The sequence below is a fragment of the Poecilia reticulata genome, linkage group LG13, assembly GCF_000633615.1.
Source record: "Poecilia reticulata strain Guanapo linkage group LG13, Guppy_female_1.0+MT, whole genome shotgun sequence".
Classification (NCBI taxonomy): domain Eukaryota; kingdom Metazoa; phylum Chordata; class Actinopteri; order Cyprinodontiformes; family Poeciliidae; genus Poecilia; species Poecilia reticulata.
This window is the reverse complement of record NC_024343.1, coordinates 11,404,881-11,425,940: the sequence shown is the minus strand read 5'-3', so window position 1 is coordinate 11,425,940 and position 21,060 is coordinate 11,404,881. Positions and strand designations below refer to the sequence as shown.

At 39.0% G+C, this 21,060-nt stretch overlaps 1 protein-coding gene across 13 annotated transcripts in view; it reads right to left on the bottom strand.

Moving 5' to 3' along the window:
• agfg1a (ArfGAP with FG repeats 1a) overlaps positions 1-19,542 on the bottom strand; it is a 25,549-nt gene extending 6,007 nt beyond the window's left edge. The window contains exons 1-14 of one of the 13 annotated variants that reach the window (XM_008425380.2): positions 19,184-19,539; positions 13,418-13,511; positions 11,497-11,612; positions 10,475-10,640; positions 8,852-9,014; positions 7,166-7,270; positions 6,512-6,583; positions 4,955-5,170; positions 4,111-4,303; positions 3,656-3,732; positions 2,804-2,914; positions 2,505-2,549; positions 446-601; positions 207-301 (exon numbers count right to left, since the gene is read on the bottom strand). In XM_008425380.2, coding sequence (XP_008423602.1) covers positions 207-301; positions 446-601; positions 2,505-2,549; positions 2,804-2,914; positions 3,656-3,732; positions 4,111-4,303; positions 4,955-5,170; positions 6,512-6,583; positions 7,166-7,270; positions 8,852-9,014; positions 10,475-10,640; positions 11,497-11,612; positions 13,418-13,511; positions 19,184-19,350 — 1,776 coding nt within the window. In that variant the 5' untranslated portion in view covers positions 19,351-19,539. Of the gene's footprint in view, positions 1-206; positions 302-445; positions 602-1,587; positions 1,692-2,504; positions 2,550-2,803; positions 2,915-3,655; positions 3,733-4,110; positions 4,304-4,954; positions 5,171-6,511; positions 6,584-7,165; positions 7,271-8,851; positions 9,015-10,474; positions 10,641-11,496; positions 11,613-13,417; positions 13,512-19,183 lie in introns of those variants that run through there. The other 12 variants (XM_008425382.2, XM_008425381.2, XM_017308365.1 and 9 more) reach the window with 12 other exon arrangements.
• Positions 19,543-21,060: the final 1,518 nt, after the last annotated feature.

The following is a 21,060-nucleotide window of genomic DNA, read 5'->3' as shown; positions in this document are numbered from 1 at the left end:
TTCTCCTTTGCAAAGTTTGTCATAAAATTCATATACGTTGTCTGTGGTTCTTTTATGTAGGTTCTAGGAAAATACCTATCAGGCTATATCTGGCACATTTATAAGATGTAGCCACGCTTATTAATGTGCATTACTCATTTAAAAAATAAATAAATAAATATGACACAAGAATTTTTATCTACCAAAAGTGATCTTGCTGTACTAACCAGAAAGGGGTTGTTAGGGACCATGGGGGCTGCCACTGGCTGTCCAAAAGGAGTCATAACAGGTTTCGTCTGGCCAAAGACTGGGAATCCCCCACCTGATAGACAACGACACTACTGTTGATATACAAGACAACCCCATATACACAACAGATACAATAAAGCTAAGAACATTTTAGTCAAATTGAAGCAATTTAGATGTAACGTAACAAAGACTGGACATGTGAATTACAAACACACACCGTTGGGTTGTTGAGGAAACACTGGAGGCTGGGTGAAGGGGGGCTGGCCAGGAAAGGGTTGCTGGAATGTTCCACTGAAGCTGGTAGGGAGATTGTAGGCGGCAGCATTTCCAAATCCTGACGGCATACTCATGGAGCCTGTGCCAAAAGGTGCTGCTACGCAGCAGAAAGCAGCAGGGCAGAAGACCCAAAGGGGGTTTAAAAGGTTAATACAAACGTTTTCTGCTTCATGCTAGATTTATTTTTAGGACACGCGAGCATGCTCATGAGCTACAACAATGCGCAAACGGTACGCATAAAAAATGTTTACTCTCAAAATCTGTCAGCTTGTGATTACATTATCTGTCCCCTGTCATCTTTACGATGTCCTAAAGAGATTTTCGGTCATATTTGGTTCTCGGCTGTGGATAAGTCATCAGACAGATTTAGCTGTCACCTAAAAGTCACTGAAAATAAAGAACTCAATGCTACCCTCAATATCCATCTCACAGACTTCGTGACACTAAAATCAATCAGACATCTAAAGCCTTTCTGAACCGATATCAAAATGCAGGCTGCTATGTCTCAGCTAGCTCTTGACAATTGCCTCAGAAAGTGTTGCAATCTTTGAACTGCTAAGAAAAAAAATTGATCAAACCCAGCAATCCTGGTGCTCTCATGGGTCATCGCTTCCTCTAGCCCTACTTCAAATCCCGTATCAGATCTGCCAAAACTGCTTTTACAATGATGCAATGAATGCCAGTAAGAAACTCTGAAACTGCTCTCTGCATTCAAAAGACTCACTCCTCCTCTAGCCACAATTTACTTTCTAAAATCTAAATCGGTGTGCAACATTTTAGTCATTTGCTGCTCTGAGGGTAAGTTTTTAAAAGCATTTGATTTGCAGCTATGGCCATTGGATTTGGCTCCCAGCAACATTCTTCATTCAACTACTGTAGTCAGTGCATCAGTTTTTCCACATTTGGTAATTATTACACTATTTATATTCTTATATTATCTCTGCGAGATCACGACAGCAGGCTGAGCTTTAACAGAGTCCTCAGTTCTAAACTGATTTGACTGGTGAAGCTTTAAAAGTGGATTTCAAACATCTGTAAGCTCTAAAAATGTGTGTTTCACGCATCGGATATTTTAAATATTACCTGTTAAAAGTTAAAAGAGCTGAGACGCAGAGGGGAGCTGCAAGGCCTCTTGTTTTTATAAAATACATTCCCTTCTTGGGTCTGCTTCTTTGCTAAATTACCACCTGCAATCAACATCAATATCATCTCATTGTATAGATGGAAGTTAGAGCACCACATTCCTGCAATACAGCAATAAATAGGACTGATTCTTCCATAAAACTAACCAAGTATTTAGGAACAACACATTTAAGTACTAGATCCGTGCAGATGACCTACACTGGACCAAGAATCACCTGCCAGGTCCCTGTAGGTCACCTAGTAAATCCACAGTTAACTTTCATCCCAACTAATGCGATTCTCTTCTAGTCGTTCCAGCAGCAAGCAAACTCAAACGGATGATGCAAAATGCACTGGCAGGTCTCCTGTATGGTGACTATAGCTAATTAATCTCCTCTGGTGACAAACACAAACTATTTCAAGAAATCAAAGCAAATACATCTCTGTTGTCTTTAATAATCTGAAGAGTTGTTAGAGATCACATTTCTATCATGATGAAGCTACACTTGTTCAGCACTCCTGTCATGTCACACCAAATAGCTTAGTGCTTAATCAAAATATAGCTAACTTAATGATTGTCTTTTTTTTTTTTAGCTAATATTAGCAATTAAATAGAAACAAGAAAATAATTCAGGATGAAAATGAAGTGAACATTTCACCAGGTGAAACTAGAGTTTAAAAACAAACAACTGCACCCAACAAGAAAAAAAAAATATTTGCAAGAAAAAAATATTTGCCACAGCAGAAGGCTTTAAAAAAATAAATAAAAAATGCAACTCTTGCTTCTTCAGCGAATTAAGAAATGGCAAGAAATATTAGTCACTGTCAGTTCACAGCACACAAGTAGAAAGGTAAGCAAACACCTCATAGCGACCTACCAAAGGTGGGGGTAAAACCCTGCCAATGAAGGGCACTCATCAAGCCTGTCCAGCATGATAAAAAATAATCAGTAAATCTCAAATTCTGGATTTTACAGATCGCTTTATCCTGTATGCAGAGAATGCAAACACTAGTGTAACTGTCTCCTTACTTTTTCATTCAGTTCAGAATATTCCCATCTGCTCTAACTGCTAAATGAGTCTTCAGCAGACTTGCTGAATAATTCACTAGCTGTTTTCCCCCCACAGCTACACACGGCGAGAAGCAGAAATCACAGATAAAAAGCACAAGAACAGACCCGCTGCTGCAGCTGCCATATTCGCCGCTCTGCCGTTGCATTGAAATGGGTTGGTGGGAGCTGCTGCAGGGGCGACACCAGCAGCTACAAACGGGTTGGTTGATGGTGCTGCTGGAGGAAAACGTCAAGTCACAGCATGTGAGATGAAGGTAAAAGAAAAGAAGAAGAAAAGAGCAAGCATGTGAAAAACTGGCTTCCAAAGAATTCCAATATTGGAACAAACATCTTAATAAAACAGTAATGTTCCGATGAATTATAGGACATAAAAGGCTTCAAATAAAGTAAGTGGATAATAGAGCTCCAAACTGTGGTTTTACATAAAAAAAAGCCCGGCAGCATATTCACAAACATCAAAATGACAATTTACAAAATGAGACATCCAAGTAATAAAAGACTCTTATAATACATAAGAAAGAGTCTTATATTAAGTTGTCAACTACTACTGACAACTTAATATAATGGCTCACCGCTCAGGGTGGCATTCCATCAGTGGGTGGTCAAAATATAAATATAAATTTTGACCACCCACTGGTCAAAGGGCTTTTATTACTCTTTTCATGGAATCTGAACTATATTTCATCGTCTCTGGGACAAAACAGAAAACACTTCGATTACTGAGACCTAAACCGGACCAATCCATGTCAAACAGAGATTTTCTATAACGATCTTATGGACTATGAAGGAAATACAGAAAAATAGGTTTTGTCTGCAAAGGAATAGGTTCACTTGAACAGCCATGTAGTCAAGAACTGCTTTTGAATAATGTTTGTGGTATCAGCAATTTGAGCTTGCAATTTATGATCCATATTTTAATATGTAATTATATACATAAGGAAAAACAAATTCACTTACCTCCAAAACCCTGAGGCATACCGGGCATCGCTTGCTGTGCTTGTGCTGAGGCAACCGTCTCTGAGCCAAAGACATTACTGCAATAACGGCCAAACAAGAGCCTTGTGTAAGAAAGAAGTGCATTTACTAAAGATTGCATAAATCTAATTTTTAATAGACTGCTGCATCTCTAATACACTAACTGCATATTATTCAGATCTATTAAATATCCAACTGGTATGATTCATAATCAGCTGATACACTGAATTTGTTTAATCCGGATCAGATAAAAACCTAATCTATAATAGCCATTAAACATAAAAACTTCTTTATAGACAATATGCATAAATAAAAACACAAATGCACACAAACAAAAAAAACCTAAAAACATCAAGATAGTTGCACATTAAAAAAATATATATATATATCAACCAGTGCCCTTCTCAGATGTGTGAGCGGTTGGTGCTGGATCCTACCCTTGGGAAGTGCTAGAGGTGTTGTAAACACTGGTGGCGGGTGCTGAGGAGCTGAAGACAGTATCGAGCTCCGCTAGAGCAGCATAACGGTCGCCCGCAGCAATGCCTGCTGACTGCTTCTGAGGCAAACCGGCAACTCCTGCTGAGGCTGCAGCAGCAGCAGCAGAGCTCACGCCTCCAGCAATACCACCCCCTGAAAGAGAAGCACATGAGAAAAGAGCATGGTTCAATTTACCTCGCAGGGGAAAAAAAAAAAAAAAAAAAAAAAAGTTTGTCAACTCTGAAAGACACAAAACCAAAAGGTCCCAAGAGCTGCCATATTTAACCTATTAAAAATGGGGAACAATAGTCAGTTATTGGCAAAAAAAAAAAAGAAAATATTTAAAAGAAAATGAGCTAAAATTAAATCAGCCTGAACCAACTCGGAGATGCTTTAATGCCAGAATTCGATCGTGTCAATAAATCGTTCAAACAGACGGTACTTTTTAGAGTGAGGACAGAAAGCAGCAGCATGTGCTCTTTATCTAGGTTGCTTCAGTGCCACTAAGAGCAGAATAATGCTTATGGATGAAAAACAAACATGCTGTAAATGAAACTGATCATTGATTTACAAGAAAACAATGATCAAATTTCAATGTTTCCTTGAACATGTCAAAGTCGGTACAACAATATAAAGAAGCTGCCCTTGTTTTAAAGCGTCTGTGCATGACCCGGCCTGGACAAGAAAGAAATCCTCAGGGGGTTCAATCCTTGAGAGCATGAGCAAATTCTTTATTGCTTTTTATATGATCCTGTTGTCCTGGCAGCTAGAATCTACAAAACAGGCTGGGCCATAAAGGTTTACCTTCCTCTGTTTTGGCAGAGCTAAACACGTTATCCAGGTCAGCCAGGGCTGCATATCTATCGACGAGAACGTTAGTACTCTGTACAACGTCTTTGTCAGCTCTCGTGGAGTTACTCTGGGAGGAGGAACTGAAGGATCCAAAGTCAGCACTACACGATTTGGGGAAGTTGTCAAAATTTGCAAAATTGGCATTTGCTAGTCCCCCTGAGGCGCTACCTGCATGGAAGAGAGAAATTAAAAGGTCATAAGGAAAGTCTTGATTGGAAATTTTTTGAGACAAAAGATCAGAACAGAGCGGTAGGGGGGGAGAAGTGTGCGTGTGTGTGTTGAGGGTACAGTGTGGATTGAGCCATGCTGAGGACGGGAGACCAGCAACACTTGAAAGAAAGTGGGCAATGTTTGCCCACAATAACTTTAACCTCTGAAGCTCGGCAGCTTCAGAGGTTAATGCAAAGATAATGTGTGGAAGGATTTTGAGGCTCTGTCAGACATGGCACCTGCATTTTAGCTCTCAGGTACGGGGAAAATTAAAAAAGAAATGTAATTTAAGAATTGTGGCATAGGACGGAATGAACTTGACAAATGCCTCAATGTTGTGACAGAAAAAAAAATGTTATTTTTTTTTAAGGACATTAAATTGAACAAAGGGAAATACTGGTACAACTTAATATCAACAAAGATGCTTTTTCCTTTCAACCGGCATTAGAAGATACATTGTTAACCCTAAACCTTTTGCCAGTAACCATTCCCTTCTCTTCATTTAATGCACTGAAACCGTAACAAAACGGTACTCTGTGCGCCAATGATCCGATTGGTCAAAACCGTAAATAAACTGCAAATTGTTGGATCTCATAGTTTTTCAGCGTATTCACACATTGTGAATACATTCACAGATTGCGTGTGAATGTATTCACACGCAGCATTATGTTTGGGGGAATGTTTATGTTTGTATTGGTTTTTAAAAAGTAAACTTGACCAGAAATACCTTCACCATCAAACCTGAGAGATCATGCTCAGCTTATTTAGCTTGTGTGTTTTTCTGACTTCATGTTCCAGTGAACGTTTTAGACAAAGTAGTTGGTATTAAAACTTTCGAACAGCAATGGAACCCAACGGGACGGCGTACAAGAAGATTTCAAGAGCTTGTTACAAAATCCATAGGAACCCAAAATAGCAAATACATCAGGTTAAATTATTTTTTTGTAAAATCAATAACAAGGTACTAAGAGTTTTTGAAAAACACCAACTTTTTTTTTTTTTATAAAGTAATGCCAATGTATCAATAGAAAACACTTGTACAATTATTGTCGTTTGCATTCACCAGCATGAACTAACCAGACACTGTTCAGCTAATTCGGAGGTTTCAAACTCTATCTCTCGCAGTTTTGTTACCATTTTATGCTCAAACTCTAGATATCCTAGATTTCCAACAACCAAACAAAAAAGCAGCAACACGGGCCACAAGTTACGTTGAGAAAAAAAAAAAAAAGGAAAGTCAGGAGGACAACACATCAGAGATGATAGAGCTGTTGTCGGGGCAAGCCCAAAGAGACTTACTGTGTGAACTCTGGAGAGGCAGAGCAGCGGTAAACTCACCCACACTGCGGCTGGATGAGAGCACAGCGAACGCTGGCAGACAGAAATCAAAGGAGGGAAAATGGAGCAAGAAACAGCAAAAGATGACAGAACAGAAATTACACAACCAAAGAAAGCGGTGAAAATGATAGTGTTGACATAAATGCATGAGTACTACAAGATGGACAGACAGTCGTTCACCATTTGTGACAAAGACAATGATGCAAAAAAAAAGAAAAGAAAAATGTAAGAAGTTTCACAGAAATGACAGAGACCAACTCACACAGAGACAGATAATCAATGTGTCCAGTAGGGGGCAACGCAGCACATATTAGCTTCCTGTAGCAGGTTTTTCTTTGAGTGTGTGAATGAGAAAAAAAGGTTCCTTCACACACACTCTTGGAAAGCATGCAGTTATTTTATTTTGTATGCAGAAGTTTTACAGAACTGACTGATCAGAAGGCTTGGTGAGCTGAATATATGTTAGGTCAGCCAAAGTGAACAGAAATAAGAATTTCACACAGAACATGCCTCACAATGTGTGACTGGTAAACAGCTTATTTCTATTTAGTGTGTTTGCCATTGAGAAACAATCCCAACTGTTTAGTTTTTAGTGTGGACATGAGCTTGCTCTACCTGTATTTGGTGGCTGAAATGACGCCTGTGGTGCCGGGGTGTTCCCAAACGCATCAAAATTTGCAAATCCTGCCCCTGCGCTGACATTCTGTGCTGCTGCAGGTGCTGATGACGTGATATTCAGATGAACAGATGAGCGAGCAACAAAGAAAAAAAAAGAAAAAAAGAAATAAAAGTGAGTAGGGAAGTGTGGATGAACGAACTTAGAAACAACACGTCACGACTGCAATGGAAATTTATGAAATACAGACAATGGACCTTTTCCAGTGATTCTACATGCATTATGAATTAATCAATGTGTATATTTGTGCCAATGATTTCCATGAGAAGATTTGTGGACGTCACTGCAGCTGCTGAAGAAACATTTGACTCTCGAAGGGCTTTAGCTGCCAAGAGGCAGGAGAATCCAAGTAGCTTTAAAGTTCAGAGAGAAGTTTCCACTGTCGGAGGTGATTTGGGACTTGAGCTTCCTCAAGTCCAAAGTCAGCACAGCTGCTACCGGGAAATTTCAGAACACCTCGCACTTCCCACTTCTGAGAGGCTTTATACAGACTCAGATTTCATTATCCAGCAGTTCCTGGCACCTACCCAAACTACTAAAAGTGCCTATGTCTGGTTTAATGACCATGGTATCACAGTGCTTGATTGGTCAGCAAACGTGCTCGACCTGAACCCCATAAAGAATGTACAGAGCACCATCAGGAGGAGGATAGGAGACACCTGAAGCATCAGTCCAGATGAGCTGGAAGATGCTTTTAAAGGCTTCCTGAACACCTTGGCAGAGCAACTGACCGAACATCTCCATGTCGTGCAGCATGTCTGCGGACTTCATGCAAACGAAATTATAACCGAATACCAAGGACATATACTATACAGTACATGGACAGCTTTTATGTGGGTCAACATTTCATTTTTCTTTCCTAATAATTAACATTTTCCGAAAACCTGAATTTTGGGTTTAGCTTTAATGAACATTACAGATATAATGTGCAATCAGCAATGAGCCAATATTGTACTAATTTGACGTTTCCATTCAAATTACTTAAACGTCTATTGAAGAACATTGTAACTTATTGAGACGTTGTTCGCTGGACAACCTGTTTCCCAGGCCACTTTTTTCTTCTTATTCAAATAAAGCTGTCGAAATGAATCACTATCTTCACTGTCTATCTGTCTGTAAGCAGCAGTGATCGCACCATGAAAAACCCAGCAGTTTCCAGAAGTACACTCTGTCCCACAATAGGCAGTAAAGACGATTTTGAACAGCAGGAACCTTTTTAAAAGGTATTGTTTTATACCATCAGACCTGGTTCCTCTTTTTGTAGCAGGACAGCAGGAACAGCATCTAACTGTAGTTCTGAGAAATGCTTTTTAGAAACATTTTACGTAAAAAAAAAAACTTTGGTCCAAGCATGAGGGAAAAATAAAACACACTGATGCTTGTTAGATTAGTCTAAAAAATGTAATTCACGAAAAAGAAGCAAACGAGCTCTCCTACTGACGTCATGTTACTAGTTATTGGTGGGCATGGACTCACCTGCGTACCAAATATACAAATTAATTTGACAGTCCTACAATTGAGATAATAGCATTTTTTTCCTGTGCATTTATATATCAGATATTTTAGCTACCAACAACTACTGAAACATTTTGATTAAATAAATCAGTAATTAGTTGGTTTCTTACTTGTGTGACTGTTGAAATGTGCAAAGTTAGCAAAGCCGGAGCCGGGGGCTGAGTTCACATTGGCCGGGGCTGCAAAGATGTCTCCACCCAAGTCACTGAGGAGGTCAAACTTTTTTTCATGGAACTGCTGTTGATGGTGTTGCCCACGGCTCACTACTGGAGACTGTTGGAGACAAGAAACACAAATGGGGGAAAAAAAATAAATGTTTTTTGCCATGAGCACAATGCTGAAAATTGGGAATGGCTGCGCAATTTAAACATCATTTAAATTCTTGTAGAGACTAATTTGGAGATCACAGGAAGGAGCAGGTAGAGTGAGGAAAGTCGGATGCACAAATTATAGGCAAAAAATCAAGCCAGATGGCCGCACCCATCAGCTGTTGGAAATTGCTGGAACTAATCAGAAGACTGAACATGCAAGTAAGAAATCTGTCATTGAAGCTCTTGGCGAAGTTCTTCCGAAGTTCTTGGAAAGTGTAACATTTGTAAACTAGCAAGAGACCAAGTCAAATGTGCTGGTGTCAAACAAAAGCTAAGTATTTTTCTGTGACATGTAGCTATGACAGCACCAAATGACTATTTTAGTAATCGATTATTTTGACAATCAGTATTTTTTTTAAATTATCACATTCCAAGTGGTTTATCATTTTGCCACTAAGGCTTTCCATACATCCATCCATTTTCTTTACACCCTTGTCCCCTGGTGGGGTCAGGTGCCTATCTCCAGCTAACGTTCTGGGTGAGGGGCGGGGTTCACCCTGGACAGGTCGCCAGTCTGTCACAGGGCAACACAGAGACACACAGGACAAACAACCATGCACACACACACTCACACCTAGGGGTAATTTGGAGAGGCCAATTAACCTGACAGTCATGTTTTTGGACTGTGGGAGGAAACCGGAGTACCCGGAGAAAACCCACGCATGCACAGGGAGAACATGCAAACTCCATGCAGAAAGACCGGGGCCGGGAATTGAACCCAGAACCTTCTTGCTGCAAGGCAACAGCTCTACCAACTGCGCCACTGTGCAGCCCCCACTTAGGCCTTTTTATACAATATTTAAAATACATTAATAGATGCATAATTCCATTACTTTTTAAAGTAAATAAACATTTTATTGCTGGAAATGCAAAAACACCATTCCTTTAGTGCATGCTTAATCATTTGTAGCAAAGGATGTATCTGCAGGTTAAAAAAATAAATACTTCTAACATCAACATGTGAAAAGATCCACTCCTTTGACTTGACTTAACATCAATAAAGTGTAGCGATAATCTGTTGATTAATTTTTGGATTAACCAATTAATAAGTGGATAGCGAAAGGTGCTCAATTTTGTTTAACAGAATTTGAACCAGGTGAAGCCAAAACCGGACTACTGAAAGGGTTCTGGGACTTCAATGCAAATATTTTTTGTGCAGTTTTGCCTTAATTACTGAGGGTAAACTTACATAAGTTTTTGAGCTGCAGTTTACTTTGATAATTTGATTTGATACAACTGTTTTCTGTTTTTGTTGTTTTTGGGGATAGGGGGTGAATTTTGTTTTTAAGTCTTATTTTGTTTACGTCAGGCACTACTACACTACTACAGGCACACTACTGTCCACGCGTGTGAAATATTCACCTGATTTGGTGGGGTATTCTTAGTCAGGTGCAGACTGGGGGCCGAATCCCCCAGCAGTGATTTAAGCGGTCTGACCTCTGGGGTGCTGTTGGTGCTGCTGTTTGAAGAACCAGAGATGGAAGCATGGACCGATGCCACAACCTTGGCTTGCTCAGGAGGCACATACCTTGGAAGAAAATAATGTATGCATCACATTAATGTTAAAATATCTAAACTGTAATAATAGAAAAAAATAAAAAATCTAAATCGATGGAAACTTTTAGCTCAAACATAAAGACAACAGTATTCTGCAGAATAATAATTTTTCAATATAAAAGTTTATTTAAAGATGTGTTAGTAGATTAACTGTGATTATTGGACAAATAACATCTGTAACTGTGAATCACTGTCACTGCTATGTGATTGAGTGTCTGATTCAAAAAAATGCATGTTTGTTCCAAAAGGGCATGCTGAGGCATGCAGCACTTTCTCTACTGCTCTCATTTTGGTCGGCTTTCAGAGACTAAACATCTGAAGATGAGCTAAAAATAATTCTTTCATAATCAGGTGTGTTCGCTCTATGAAACATCAAGGGAAAAAAAAGCACATTTTATTAGTGCGTCTTATTTTTCTCTTTAACTGCATAAGTCTTCATTTTAACGTTAACTTTGCTTTTCAAATCGAAAATTAACAATGACAATTGGCAAACCTCTTGTTTGCTTTAGATAGCGTGTCCTGTTAGCCACAACACTAATATGAGAATAATGTTGACTGGGCTAAAGAACAAAATGTCTAATTTGAATTCATCCTCTACCTACTTGAAGTCACTATTGCATATTTAGAGCAGCTTGTCTGTAGCGACCTACATTCGGTGCACTAAAGGAGGAGTGTTTGGTGGCTCGCTGGAGGCTGAGTGCTATGAGCTCCCTTTGAGACATTCCAGGCCAGAAATAAGGGAAGCTCAGAGACAAGCTGCATGTCAGCACAGCTCTCAGATCTGTTCATTCAGATCTATGTACCACCAGCGTGAGATGCTCACTCACCATCTCTTCTTCTCATATTTCTCTTGAAGGAACTCCTTGACTTTCTGTGGTTCTCTGAAGTCTGGCACTGATGAGGTTCTGTCGTCATAAAGACCGAGCCAGATCTGTTTACATACCTGAAACATATCAATGCAGGAAAGTTGTGTCAGCTTACAAATTTATTTTGTAAACTCCACTATACAATATTAATGTACTTTTAACCGTTAAGAAGTTATCTAGTGACAGAAAAATAATAACAGGACTTACCTAATAATGCTAATTAAAAATTATGCCAAAATCATTGAACCACCCAAAACTAACTTATGTATTTTAACAGACCTATTTTACAGGTCTAGTATTGAATTTAACAAAAAGGAATTAGAAGACTATCCCTATTTATGTATCACAAGTGTTAAGTTGTGGTCATACTACACCCTATGGAGAAAAATGCTGACTTGATAGTTGTCTAGGAAACATTTAATGATACCCTCCATAATAAATGTAAACCAGAAACTGTTATTGGTAAAAAAATTTTAAAAAAAGTCTGGCTGTTACATCGGTGCTTATTCGAGGAAAGTTAAGTGGAAGGAAAAGGAGCGAAAGAAACAAAGATAAATGCAGCGTTGTTGAATAGCCTGTGAAGCAAAGTCAGTGTGAAGTTTCCAGACTCCATGATTATTTGGTAAGCCATTTCATCAGCTGCTGTTAGTCCAGTTCTAAAATCCAAAGTCAGCAAAACCGTCGAGCAGGAAATTTTAGAGCACTACATGCTTCCTTCTGCTGACAAGCACTATGGAGATGCTGATTTCATTTTCCAGCAGGGCCTTCCCACACAGAACGTCACTGTGCTTGATTTCACAAATTCACCCAACCTAAACCTCACACACAATCTCATACAGAAAGAGCTCTGGTCCAGAAAAAAACGAGACATCGGACCTCACAATGCACATGAGCTGAAGACCGCTGTTAAAGCAACCTGGGTTTTCTTAACACTGTAGCAGAGCTGCAGGCTGGTCACTTTGATGCAACGCAGCATGAATGCAGAAATCCATGCAAAAAGAACTGAAGACGTGTACGATACATGTCACACGCATACTTTGCAATCGGGGTAGTTGGTATTAGAAATCTTGTTAATTGGTATAATATTCAAACTTTTGCAGAAACTTAATTTTGAGTTTTCAACTAGTGTCAGACAAAAACATTCAAACAAATGGAGAGAAAAAAACCCACTTCAGCTACACCAGTCTGTCTGGAATGACTCTCTAACAAAGGTTCCCTTGGACTGAAAACGTGAAATAAATCAGTTTTTCAATGATATCCTAATTTACCAAGATGGGCATGTGGTGACGGTGATAAAACCAACAAGAACTGAATGTCCAAATTCATGATGCACAAGACAAAACAGCACGAAGGTCGAGATACAACAGTTGATGGTATTTGAACCTTAGCTGTTGTATCAGCTTTTTTCTCTGGATCAAAATGTGCAAAAACGGAATGAAAAAAAAAGCAACATGATGGAGTAATATTTACAGCTGAAGGACACAAAGCATCAGTCCCAACCTTGAGTCTCCAGCATGTCTGCCTCCTGGATGATTTTGCTCCAGCTTGTAATAAACTGCGTCCCTGGTGGCACTGATCTATTTTCTACTCCGTTTACCACAAATGTGATGATGGACTTTGGTTTCTCTGTTTTGAGCAGATAGGCGAGTACTTGAATGACATACCTTTCATACTGAAACTCCATGGCACTTGTTAATAAAAAAAAAAAAATGGTACTTTGGACTACAGTTTGTTTATAAAACACAGAGACCATTTGCTAATACATAAAAAAAATTTACATATTGTGATCTCCACCTGTAAATCAAGTAAAACCAGAAAGAAACAAGGCCTTTAAGAGTAATTTAAAGTTTTATGCAGCAGAGCAGAAGTCCACCAGGCTTACCTCATTGCCATGTTTCTGTAGGAACTCGATTTCCTGTTGCGTGAATGTTGTCATGGAGATAGACTTAACTCTATGGGGTGGGTTCAGTCCTCGTCTGTGGGCAGAGAAATTAAACTGGGGTCAATTTGATGTCATGTCACGGCAAGCGAAACCATCATCTTAATGCACTCTAACCCCCCCCTCCCTTCTTTGGATGGGGTCGTTTAATTAGCTACAAGCCGGCAGGTTGCTTGTGTAACCGAGTCGATTACAAGTGCAAGAAAAGACAAAAGCGACAAATGAATCATGGCACACAGACAAAAAAGGAAGAAGAAAACAAAGGAAACGGGTGAAACATTTCCTGAACTTGCACTGACTGAACTCAGGTTGTCAGTGCAACCGAGCGATGAGTAATATCCCCTAATATGGAAACTATCAAGGAGTGACATCCGTTATCTCACGCAAACCTCGTTCAGAAGGTCACAGCTCAGCTTCTAACAGTTAGACTAAAGGGTCGTCAGCCGGCAGGGTTATTGTTTTGAGTTAAACCTGACTAATATGGCTGTAAGGTCATTGCTGTTTGTCTTTGAAGCTGATCACAGAACATTTACTTAGACAGGCAAAACATTAACTGTGACTTAAGGGCACAGACATCGGAACCTGCAAACAAATAAAATGAGGTGTTTTTTTTTTTTTACAAATTAAAGAAAATAAACAGAGCAAAGCTATTTAATGTGTGCACACGACAATATGAATGAAGGGACACAGAAGTCTGCATGTAGGGTCTGCATGTAAGATTGGGGGAAAAGTCAATATTAGATGAGCTATATTACCTTAATGAGTCTTTCACTGAAAGTGAAACTCAAAACAGGTCAACTTTTGAATATGGTAAAAAGATATTAATCCCATGGCACTTACATAATAGAGTCATTAAATGCACTAAGATGGAATCTCAAGATTTCAGTAATCCAGATATCTAACTACACTCTGGATGTTATAGTAGAAAATTCTGAAATTTCCCAATTGTGGACATTTGCGTGCATCTCTATGATGCGTCACAGTTTGAATTAAAGGTTTAGATTTTTACTCATTTTTTCTAAAATTAAAATAAATAAACACAATTGTACTATTTTTGCTCTTGCCTTTTGTAACTTCCATTCTGAGGAGTTGTCTGTGTTTTGATTCCAAGCAGTGTTTTATACGCGAGACAGTCGAAATTGTTCAAACTGAAAATTATATTAATGGCCGACAATCAGTTGTCAATATTAAATTAATCCTTGTTTTAGATGTAGATACAAACAACTGATACTTTGGACTTTTTAAGTGAGAAAACAAAAAAATTTAAAATTAAAAAATTGTCACAGATGTCTAGGAAAAAGAATCTTAAGTTTCACGGTTACGCTGTCACACTGTGTTATGCACAAAGCCAAGCCAAACCTGGAGTGAAACACTAGACCAAGGTTGCTAAATTATTGACAGGCATTAACTTTCTCAGAACTTTTCATCTCTCTCATTCTTTTCACGTTCAGTCAGCTTGACTCACTATTACTCAGTAACACGAAACAGAGATAACAGGCAGCTTGGACAAAGAAAATGTACTTGTGATATGAACCTCAGGTTATACTGTATACAAAACAACACAAGAAAGGGAGAGAGATTTCCAGCACATTCTCAGCTTTTGTTCAGTTATGTCTTACTGAGACTTCGTATGAAAACAGATAAGAGAATGAATGACAAAAATATATATACTAAATCTAAATAAAAAGTTGACTAAACCACCAAACCAAAGACTAATTGAATCGGGGGAAAAAAAAAAAAAAAAACTTTCGAAATGTCAGTTTTCTTCTTATCTTGTTTTCGACTTTGAAAATGAGTCATAATAAACACATTTTGACTCGTTTTATTTTTTTAAAAATCTCTTCAAAAATAGGGAGAAAAGTGTGTACTTCTCCTTACGCGACACCTTGAGCGCCTGAGGAAGGTAAACGATAAGATCCTATTCGAATCAAGATGAAACTAGGTCAGAAACAGAAAAAGTCCCATTGCCTCAAAGGGTGAAATATGATGTGAACATTTCTGCCCACTGCGATCCCGCTGAGGGGTCCAATTCAGGTTACATTATCTTATCTGCTGTGGTTTTGCTTGCTAATTTTGTTCTCTGAAAAAGGAAAACATCCTTTGCTTACATTTGTTGTCATAGCTGTTGTTTATTTTTGTGTGAGCCAACTGAAAGATACAATGCATCTGTATCAGTCCGGATTCCATCTATGCTGTGACACAGGGTAAAAAGCCTTCCTTAACCAAACATGCGCTATCGCACAACCGGCAGTGGCTTCTAAAAAATGCAGAAGTACAGAGAAGTACAGGATGCCACTGATTCTACCATCACAATTCTGCAGACATCAGCAAAGACTGGTCCACATTTCCAAACAAGCAGAAGTCCACTCGGTTTCCCTACATGTAAACAGAGCGGCACGCACACTGTGTGCTAAAGTGCTATCACATATTGCACAGTGAAATAATTATGACCTTGTCTCTACTGTACAGCGAATAGCTGAGCCAGAGAACTCAACTCATTTGCATACGGAAACAGCTTCAGGGTGAGAGGAACTGGCAAAACTAAGTCTCAGAAGAGTGGAAGGGCTTGCATGAAGCCTAAAATAACTCCCGAACAGAAAATATGTAATACCCAACCTGTAGTTAAAAAAAAAAAAAAAAAGCTCTTACACTCAAGCTTAATTGTTTACATAGTCGTTACTTACGCTTTGCTTGAACATCACAAAAAGATGAAACGCGTTTGTAATTTAAATAGTGCCTGGCAGGTATTTATTATACTAGTCATGTTTGACACTTGGCCCTCCTTAATGCCGACTTGTCGCTTTTGTATCCCTGCTTACTCAAGACAAGCAGACCGAGTGGGGTTCCTTCCTGCCAGCAGCTATTTACCAGAAAGAGACATTGTGAGCGGTGTTCCTCCTGGGAAGGTCCCCACCTTCGCCAGGAATGTGTTTACATAGCAGATTCCAACACCACCCATTAAATAACCACAACTGAAAGAGGAAAAAGTGTTTGCGTTCTGGCCATCACCCCTAAAGAAGTCGCAACCATTAAATTGTCCAGAAAAAGAAACGAAAATTAAAAGAAATCATTAGAAAATAAATCAGATATTTTCTTTTACGCATCTGCTGGGATTCTATCTGTAGTAAATGTGTCTTTTTAAATAAAATGTTTTGCAAAATTGTAAAAGCATTTCTACTCAGGATTGTTTTATTTATATTAAACTTTCATTCTAACCACTGATATATGAAATGGCTTTTAATGATACATGAAGTAAACAAGGCTCTTTTTTCATTAATAACTTCTAATAAACTCCTTGTTATATAAATGAAAAGACATTCTGTCACAAGTTCTTCTTTTTTTTTGATCAGGGATTACAGAACATAGTATAGCAAAATTAGTTTTCTCTGTTGGGTGTAGTCTCTTTTTGGAGCCGATTGGTCCTGGTGTGCTCACTATAATGAGAAATACAAGATCAGCGTTTAACCTGATCAATCTCCTACTTACACCACATATTGTGAGCATTAAATGTGCTTAGAGCAGCCGATGGTTGCCAGGTAACTGTTGGGTATTTTATGGCAGTGCAGCTTTTACAGCTAAAATCTTTGGTGCCTTTGTTCTAACACTAAACTCTGCACATTCGCAAATTTGTAAATCATTTGTTCGACTGCACTTCTCTCATATCACAACTAGCTAACTAAGCTCAGAAAGATCTAGCCACAGCCACACCACATCAGCCGAGGTGATGTCTGAAACTCATTTCAAGGGATGGAATGTTTCCGTGAACCATCGTGGTCACATCTACTTTGCTGCTCGGCTGACAACCCAGGTGTTCGTCTGCCCTATTACCTCACCAATGACAACCTCTCCCCGTCGCTTCCTGATGTATCCTGCAGTTGGTCACTTATCTGACTTGGACTAAAACTCCTGGAAAAAATATAAGACAACTGAACATACAGGAAGTGTCTGTGTGATGTGTGTCATTTGCACAGTCTGTCCAAAGTTTGGAACCGAATGCTGCTTGTATGATTTGGTAAGTAAAACTTTTCATATCTCACATTGCAAGTGCAAAGTACATCCTACTCCTTCATAATGCTACATCACTGATCATACATTATACTGAGGAGCTCAAAGTGAAAACAATAAAATAAAATAATTCAGTTACTGATCAAAATTGCTTATGAATTTTAATTTATTTTATGCAGAAATGCATAGGAAAATTTTTTTATTAAATAGTTTTAATCAGTTTCAGTCTCAACCTGATCGCAGGGCGTTCTCCTGGAAGTGATTTGTCACTCCAAATAATTAAAAAAACAGGAGAGACAGACAGTGACCTGCCGTCCCAGCCACTTCCTGTTGCATACACGCATCACATGCTGCTGATGTAGCAGCAGCGTGGGGCCACACCACTTCCTGCGCCTACAATTACAACCAGTTTGACGAGCATCTCAGACACACAGGAAATAATTCGTGAACAGTTAACATGAGATAAGTGTCAAAGATATTGAACTCTTTCTTCAGATTGAAATCAACATACAGTAGGTTGTATTGTTAATTACAGAACCACACCCCACCTGTACTGTAAGCCAAAAGATATTTTTTGCAATGCCAAAAATAAATTTTAAAAAAACATCCAAATACAACCTAAAATTTCAGCAACAAATTAAATGGAAAATTCCTTGTCGAACTTATTTTTTAAGTCCTTACACGAAAAAATGAATGTCTGTCAAATTTAAGATTATGTGCTCATATTAACAAATATTTACAAAACAACACACATGAGTGCCATCTAAGCTCTTTGGGAGTACAGTAAAGAAGGAGGAGGAGCACAGACAACAGGTTTACGTTACTGCATATTGTTGGTTTTCCATACTGCAAAGAGATACTTGTCTAAATGACGACATGTTACTAAAACTACTAACAAGTGAGTGAAGACGTCATATCTGTAACTGGGAAAGAAGAGGACATTCTAACTAATCTCACATCTGAAGTTTACAGAAGCCTGGATTTAGAACCGAACAAGACCGTTAAGTGATAGAAAACAAAACCCACCGTACTCCACTGTAACGACTAGTTTAGTCAGTATGTTTCAACTTTGCAGACAGGAGTTCGTATAAGGTACATCGAACAGCAAAGTTGTGATTCTTGTCAGAGACAAATTCAGTGTTGAGAAATGTATTACATAAATACATGATGCCATCATAACCACTGCTCTAACAGTTATCGGTCACATCTCTAAATAACATGACATTGATACGCCCAGGTGTCAAGTTTACAACCAAAAAAAGTGGCGTTCAAATCAATAACTAAAAGGTGTGTTGGTGTTGGCGTGGCTCTTTCTATAAAGAGTACATGGTTACTAAGTAACATTAGTCGGAGTGGGGGGCTTCCTAACGTTAACAGCAACTGGTAGCAGCATCTGGCTAAAGGCTTATCTGTAGCTTCCAAGTGCAAGATAAGTTCACTGGCTAGCACTGGAAGCTAAAGTTAACTAGCATCGAGGGTGGTCGCCCTTTCAGTTCCATTGTGGGGGCACTGACAACTCATGCACCCCGCCCAATACAACACAACCAGACAATGTCAAGCAGCAAAGCCCACGCTCACTATAACCTATCTGGAAATAAATGTCTAATGTTAGCTTACGTTAACAGCTTTGGTTCGCCCGTCATCTGAAACTCTACATATCATACGCACAAAAGCTGTGGCTCACGTCTGCAACTTAATACTCACAAGATGCCAGAGCAGGAGGTACACACGAAAGAACCCACAGTCATGTTGGCATAGGTTGGGCCGCGCTGATCGCAGTCAAAGCACTTTCTATTGGGAGACAAACTCGTCATTTCTCTCAGCATCTTCAGATGTTTCTCCTCCTGTTTTCGTTTCGCGCTCGCCGCCATGGTGAAAGACACGCAACACGGGTAATTAAATGAGAGGCTGAGGGGTCAGCTACAACTAAAACAAAGGGCTGTGCTGTTTAACGGCTGCCGACTCGCTGCTAACGGCAGATAGGGGCGGCTCTGTTGTCAGGGGTGGCCTGGCGTCTCCTCCAGCAAGGAGTTTCAGGATGCACATCAGAGGAGACAAGAGGAGCTCTGCCATCTACTTCCGCTTTGGCAAAAATCCCGTTATGCGCACCCTCATTTTATCTCCGCGACAGTTTTTTTTTTAATACCTATCTTTTATGATAGATGTAGATTTGTACTTAAACAAAGAAGAAAAAATACATGTGTTAGAACTCAGTTATTACAAAAAGTTTAATATGCAAGTTAATTAAAATGATTTTTCAAGAAAACCCGGAAAGTCTTTTTAATTAACTGTACTAATCTGGTCTTTACATTATTTATAAACAGCTGTAAATTCGGAGTTAATGGAAACGGATTTTCAGGTAAAAGAAGTTGAGAGTTGTTTAGAAATAATGATTGAAGGTTTCATCTTGTCGGTAGTATCTTTGACGACCCTTTTTAACACACCAGCGCCACCGTGCGGATTACGGTAATAACTGTGGTACTACTGTACAGGCTGTTCTAGAATTTCAGAAAATATTCCCAGAGAGCAAATGTTACGATTAGCACAGCATTTTAAAAAAGAAAATGCTCCTGGTAGTACTCTGTGAAATTCTTTACCGTTCAAAAATGAGAAAACATTCAGTCAAACAAAAGTCGCCATGTCCATTGACCTTTGTCACAATACACTGACAAAGGTCAGTCTATTTTATTGAAGTTATAATATTAATGTGTAAATTTGAAGTGGAAACAAAAATATATTGGTTTCGCTTTAACTGTTATCTTTCATTTTGCATCTGAACAATACAACATGCATATATTTTACTCTCTGATACACTTCTGTACAACACTGTTTATCCAATGGTCTTTGAAATTGACCTATTCTAATTAGTGAAGAGATTCCACCTGTGTAATTGATTAATAAATAAAAACTGCAATGAAGGATATAAGGAACACAGCAGGGGTAAAGTGGCACTGGTCAATTCATCAACCAAAACTGAAAACCTAACATGTCATAGCAGCTACCAGGCTGGGCAAGATTAGCTTTAGTCAATTAAACAGCCAAATGAGCTATAGTAACTTTGGAGAGGCTGGAGAGACTCACAGCTCAGCTGGGAGACTGTCAACTAACAACTATGGACAAATACTTCACAAATCAGACTTTTTGCCACTAACTTTTCTAGAAACAAGAATGTTAGTGATTGTTGAAAGCTACAAGTAGGGGCAGCTAACATGAAAGAAACCACTCTGGTCAGAGGGATTTTTTTTTTTTTTATCAACCTGTTGAAAGCAGTGCGGGAGAAATGCAACACTCCACATCATCCTGTGCACAGTGAATCTGTTTATTGCATCATCCTGTGCAATAAACAGATTCACTGTTGGAATCTGTTTATTGAGAAGGCAAAGCAAGCTGACCACAATTGATAGGGAGCTAAACGGAGCTAAATTTGGGGGCAATTCTGCCTGGCGTTCATGTTTCAACATGAGGATGTCCCTAAATTTATGAGAGCAAAGGTGGAATGATTTAGATCAAAGCGTATCTATGTGTCAGAATGAGTTAGTCCTAAATCCAATTGTTAATCGGTGTCCATATTTGACATCTCA